This window comes from Colobus angolensis, unplaced genomic scaffold (genome assembly GCF_000951035.1).
Source record: "Colobus angolensis palliatus isolate OR3802 unplaced genomic scaffold, Cang.pa_1.0 Scaffold217, whole genome shotgun sequence".
Taxonomy (NCBI): Eukaryota; Metazoa; Chordata; class Mammalia; order Primates; family Cercopithecidae; genus Colobus; species Colobus angolensis.
Window position 1 is genome coordinate 2,896,779 of NW_012115344.1, and position 6,243 is coordinate 2,903,021.

At 36.7% G+C, this 6,243-nt stretch overlaps 1 protein-coding gene across 3 annotated transcripts in view; it reads left to right on the forward strand.

Moving 5' to 3' along the window:
- The window catches only part of BANK1 (B-cell scaffold protein with ankyrin repeats 1), a 329,903-nt gene extending 326,716 nt beyond the window's left edge, over positions 1-3,187 (forward strand). For all 3 annotated transcript variants that reach the window (XM_011943209.1, XM_011943211.1, XM_011943210.1), the window contains 3 exons: positions 745-800; positions 2,075-2,139; positions 2,396-3,187. In XM_011943209.1, coding sequence (XP_011798599.1) covers positions 745-800; positions 2,075-2,134 — 116 coding nt within the window. In that variant the 3' untranslated portion in view covers positions 2,135-2,139; positions 2,396-3,187. The remainder of the gene's footprint in view (positions 1-744; positions 801-2,074; positions 2,140-2,395) is intronic.
- The last annotated feature ends 3,056 nt before the right edge of the window (positions 3,188-6,243 follow it).

The window sequence follows — 6,243 nt, forward strand, 5'->3', positions numbered from 1 at the left end:
ATCATCATCATCATCATCATACTGAATAAAAAAAGGCATTGTACAATGAGGAATTGCTATAAAGACTGATAATGATATATGTAAATGGAATCTCATGCTTGATACTTGGGAGTTATTGATAAAGCAAATGAAATTTGAGAAACACTTGAGAGGGTAATTCATTTCCACTCATTTCCATGTGATGGAGTGATTGCGTGCTGAATACTGGGAGAGTAAGGAGGAGCTAGAGGTCAGCTAGGGAGCTGTTGAATGTTCTAGAAGCAACTGTCCACAGCCTGAACCAAAGCACTGACTGCAAGAATGAAAAAAACATAGAACTGAGCCCTGTGATTGGGATGAGAAATGGAATACCAGCGATAAAGTCAGGAGGAGCAGTAGTCTAGGAGAACAGGGAGTAGAAGGCACAGGTTTTCATGGAAAAGTGTGTTTTGTAATTGGCCAATCGTGGTGAACGTGGAAAAGAAAAGGAAGGAGTAATCAAGTGGAGGTGTTGGAAAGATTGTTTCTAAACTCAAGTGACTCCTGGGGGTCCTCAGTATCCTATCCAAGTCAATCCACATGGGCAGGATAAATTAACAGCACATGCCAAGGGTGCCTTTTCAATATCCCCCTTTTATCTTTCTAGTAATTCTTCTTTTCACCCATATCCTACCTTTGTAGAGATCATTTTTAAGAAGTACTGAATAAATGAATCATCGAATTTGTGAATAAAGAAAGAGGTAATAACTAAGTTTGTATTTCTAGGTAAGGAAACTGCCCACAATGAAAATATGTTTTATAACGTACCCTTCAGCAATAAGGTAGGTTGTATTTATTTTGATTTCTATAAAATGCAAAGAAATAACTTGGTTAAAAAAGAACATGAGAGCCTTCTATCCTGTCTGTGCTTTTGAACATTCTAACAAATATGAACAAAATAGGTCAGGTGTGCCTTTGTGTACAAAATCTATGAGCAGTAATTTAAGGAAATTATTTGGAAAAAAACAAAGAGGGAACTCAAAGGAAAAAGCCACTGAGGCTAAAGTGTGGCTAAATTCAACATATACAGACCAAAAACATCTTAGAGGCATTATCAATACATGTATTTTAACAATAGAAATATAATGAGTCTACTGTGTTTGAATCACAATGTATATAGTCCTTAAACACTAGGACGTTAGTAGGGAAAATATAGCCCCAAAATATTATTGATTTAAATATGCATTACTTCACATCCTAGAGTTAATTGAAAATAAACTGCTAACGAGAAGCTAATGATGCCACTAAGCAAAGAGAGCAGCAATGGAAAACCAAGACCAATTCAAGACAACACTGATAATGTCCTGACTACAATTTTTCTTCATAAAAATAACGTTATTCCAATTATCTGCATATATGATGTAACACACTTGCACTGCTATCAAGGGTAATGTAGCAGCTGGATTTCTTGCTAAAATCCTGAATTAGAGTCTTTGCTAAGTTCTTATAATGAAAGAATTTTAATTTTCCAAAGTTTAATAACCATTTAAACTCCTTGTATATTTCAAATAAGTCATAAGTAATCATAAAATCATTCACCCTTAAAAACTAATTGAAGTATTTGCATTCTTTATTCTTCTGTAGCCCACCACCAAGCTGCGTGTATGTATATATATGTATACACTATATAATATGTATACTATAGACTCATTAAACTCATTCGAATGTAGCAAAATTGTGGGGTACACTATGGCCTTAGGGCTCATGAAAATATCAACCAAAGATTCTTCTATAAGAGCTGAAGGACTGCACAAACATGGCATATATTTTGGAGAGAAGATTTTGAATAAGAGGAAAAGAATACACATTCCCAATGCTTAAACTGTTCTCCTTCAAAATGGAAAGAAAATTTGAATTCAAGGACTTGGGTGCAGTTGAACTTTACAATGATTCTGTTTCCTTTTAAAATGGAAGATTGTCTTGCCAGTTGTCTCTGCAAACCTGTTTTTCCATGGCTGTGAAAGGCAACTATAACTTTGTCATATTTCTTTGTTCAACCTTAAAATAGAGACAAATTGAGAAATGCTAGCTATGTATCTTTTTTTTCTTTTTCCAGCTTCCTGCTCAGCCCCAAGTTGAAAAGGAATTTGGTTTCTGTTGCAAGAAAGATCATTGAAGAAGGTAAAATATTAGCTATGTATATTTTTTAGAAAACCTAAAGCAGCCTTGTTAGGGACTTAAAGGAATCATTTGTCTAAAAAACAGAATTCTTTAAATATTTCATTGTCTCCTCCTGAAAGGATTAACATGTATTTTTCAAGCTAAAGGTTATTGCCCTGTAGAAAGATTTATGTATAGGGGTGATTTAATGCCAACTAATCAATTTAAATTGATGAGCTATTATTCACTAATACATTTCCTATTATCTCATTTCCAGGTTATTATAATGAAACTCAAGAATCTACGGACATTTTGCTTTCAGGGTGAAGCAAGCTTGCATTTGGATTGCCTGCTCTCTTTAGAGCAAATCCATACTATGAAAGCAGAAACAAACCTTCAGGTTTCAGAATTTGTTATTGGCAGAATTTATTGTCATTATACCTGCTTCATATGGGTATATTAATATTAAAACACAATACCATAGAATAATTGCATTATGTGAAAATTCTTGCATTTTACAATGCACTTCACCACTGAAGCAGCTAATTTCCATTTTTAAAATTAAAAGAAAACAGCACAGAGAAGTTAAATGCTGTGTAGCAAAGTTATGGGGTCTGCTTGAGGGCACTAACCTCAACAGATTATTCCTCCTTTCCTTAGAATAACCATGAAAATACAAATTTACTGAGCACGTTTTTGCTTTTTAAGTATCTGGTTCATTTTCTGAATTTCTCACATTCAGAGTTCTGACATCATGTTTGCAGAAACTTGTCTTATTTAGTGTCTATTTGCATGTAACCCTGAAAACATTATTATTTGAAAACTTTTCTATATCTCAAATTAATACATATTTTCACAACCTACCTTTGTATTAAGACTTGCAATTTTATCAACCTATTTCTTAGAAACAATTTACTAGCTTAGAATACAATGCAATTTTATCATACTATAATTTTCATGTACAAATGCCACAAATAAATTGAATGTTTAAAGCTATGTCTGAGTTTTTAAAGTAAATTTATGAGAATTAGCCAATAAAATCACTTCTCGGACTTTTGGCTAAGATCAAGTGGAGTATTGGCCAATGAATTTTTCGGGTAACCGTTTAAAGTGGGGAGTCTACCAAAAATTGTTTAAAATAAATAAACTTGATTAATACTACTGTATAGGGCTCATATAGTAAACACAATTGATTTTTTTCTCGCTTCTAAACAGTGACAAGAATATATATTTAAAGCCATGTTACGAAACACTTGTCATGAGATTCTTATAACTGTTAACATTCTCAAAATAAGCTCAAGTTTTAAAAAATAATATAGTAGCTTGATTAATCCCTAACAGAAAGTGCTTTTGATTATGATATTTGGAAATTCAGTCCATAGTTTTACATCCAACATTTCAAGAACTGGTATGTCCTTTCACACACTAAGCCTCCATTTCTGTGGGCTGTCCCATCCAAAGATAAGAAAAAGAAATAAGACATTTCCTTGGAGATTTGGAGCATTTCTGAAAGAGCCATAGCCACTGCCAGAAAGGAAAGGCCCAAATGTAAAATCTTCTGAAGATTTTGAACTGAATTTTCAGAGTTTGTATATCATATCTTTTTCATCATCCCTTCTTCAAATTAAATATATTCCCAAGCCATTACTTCTAACTTAAGCCAAGAGCCATCCCCTTCCTTAGGTTATTAAATTTACCAGCACTCTGAGTTCTAGAGAACTTTGAACAGGTATTAAATGTTATCAAAAGAGTTTTATTTTGAATATTAACTTGCTTATTTTCAACCTAGTCAATTTTCTAGGATAACAAAGAGGAAGCATTTAAACTGGTAGATTCTTAAGTGAGATAATTAGGCTGCTCCAGACATTTGGCAATATCTGGAGACATTTATTATTTTCATGACTGAGGAAGAGGTGCTCCTGGCATCTAGTATGTATAGACCAGAAATGCTGATAAACAACCTATAATATGCAAGAGAAAGAGTTATCCAGTCCAAACTGTCAAGAGTTTTGAGACTAGGAAACCTTGATTTAGACTAAAGTAAAATGGGACTCATCCTTAAAGCTATGTTGTTAAAATAAAATCAGTTAACTTTATACAGAATTTTCTGAAGGTAGAAACCCCTATGATAGAATAAGTGAATGTCATTATTCTGAAGTGCACATGGCTTAAGCTTAAATGGATCACTAAAAACAGCATTCAAAAAATGGATGAGTCTAATACATTTTCATAAATCAACATTACAAGTATTCTGCCAATGGAACCTCTAATTTTTAGAAAATTCTCAGTATTCTCAGTATTTTCAGTATTTTCTCAGTATTTTCTCATGAGAATGGCCTTGTAATCTGAGTCATTATATTCTATTTGTGCACAAAGTATTTGCTCATCTGAGTTCCTTCTTGTTTTCTCTAATGCTCAGGGTGTCCGATTTTAATAACTGGGACTTACCTGAATTTTCACTTTATACTGCTTTTCTAAAGGATGAATATTTAGAAGAGAGCACGGCATCATAAGCCTAATTTAGTGAATCCCAGCTGATGAGCACAAAGCTGATATGAGCCCCTATTCACAGCCCTCTCTGTAGCTATACCTGCCAGCTATACTTGTTGGCCTGCCTTATTTTGTGGAGTTCAATCATAAAAATAGGGCAACCACATAAAAGAACACAAAGGGTAAGATTCTCAATACCTTAGACCTCAAATTTATAAATGATAGTGTATCATTTCCTCAATATTCTCATCTTCACAATGCAGATGATAATGTTCCTTACATAACTTTGTGGGTATTTAGTGACATTATGTGTTTAAATAAGCAGTGTACTACTACATTCAAGAGCATGAACTTTGAAGTAAAACCAAATTAGTTTGAATCTTGTCTCAGCTATGCACTAGCTGTGTGAACAAAGAGTTTTTCCATATCCTGAACCCTATTTTATCATTGATAAAATGGCAGTAATAATACCAACAATGGCACAAATTGTTTGGGAATTAAAGATAGGGAGGACATGTAATTAATTTATCATCCAAGGAAGACACTTTGGATCATAAAATGGAGTACTGTTAATGATTATAGTGAAAAACCAGGCATAAACAGAGATGCCTGATCACTCTACTTAAATGTGATGTAAGTTCTTAGAACTTTGGTTCAGTGTAAATGGTCAAGGAAGATAGTTTGCAAGAAATAATCCTCGGAGTTGGGAGCAAGATGGCCGAATAGGAACAGCTCCAGCCTCCGCTCCCAGCAAGAGCGACATAGAAGACAGGTGATTTCTGCATTTTCAACTGAGGTACCCGGTTCATCTCACTGAGGAGTGCCGGACATTCGGTGCTGGTCAGCTGGTGCAGCCCGACCAGCAAGAGCTGAAGCAGGGCGAGGCATCGCCTCACCTGGGAAGTGCAAGGGGGAAGGGAATCCCTTTTCCTAGCCAAGGGAAACTGAGACACACAACACCTGGAAAATCGGGTAACTCCCACCCTAATACTGCGCTTTACCAAGGGTCTTAGCAAATGGCACACTAGGAGATTATATCCCACACCTGGCCCGGAGGGTCCCATGCCCAGGGAGCCTCCCTCATTGCTAGCACAGCAGTCTGAGATCTAAGGGCAAGGCAGCAGCGAGGCTGGGGGAGGGGCGCTCGCCATTGCTGAGGCTTAAGTAGGTAAACGAAGCCACGGGGAAGTTCGAACTGGGTGGAGCCCATCACAGCTCAAGGAGGCTTGCCTGTCTCTGTAGACTCCACCTCTGGGGACAGGGCATAGTTAACAAAAAGCAGCAGAAACCTGTCCAAATGTTAATGACCCTGTCTGACAGCTTTGAAGAGAGCAGTGGATCTCCCAGCAGGGAGGTTGAGATCTCAGAACCGACAGACTGCGTGCTCAAGTGGGTCCCTGACCCCTGAGTAGCCTAACTGGGAGACATCCCCCACTAGGTGCAGACTGACACACACCTCACACGGCGGGGTACACCCCTCAGACGAAGCTTCCAGAGCAAGAATCAGACAGCAGCACTCACTGTTCAGCAATATTCTATCTTCTGCAGCCTCTGCTGCTGATACCCAGGCAAACAGGGTCTGGAGTGGACCTCAAGCAATCTCCAACAGACCTACAGCTGAGGGTCCTGACTGTT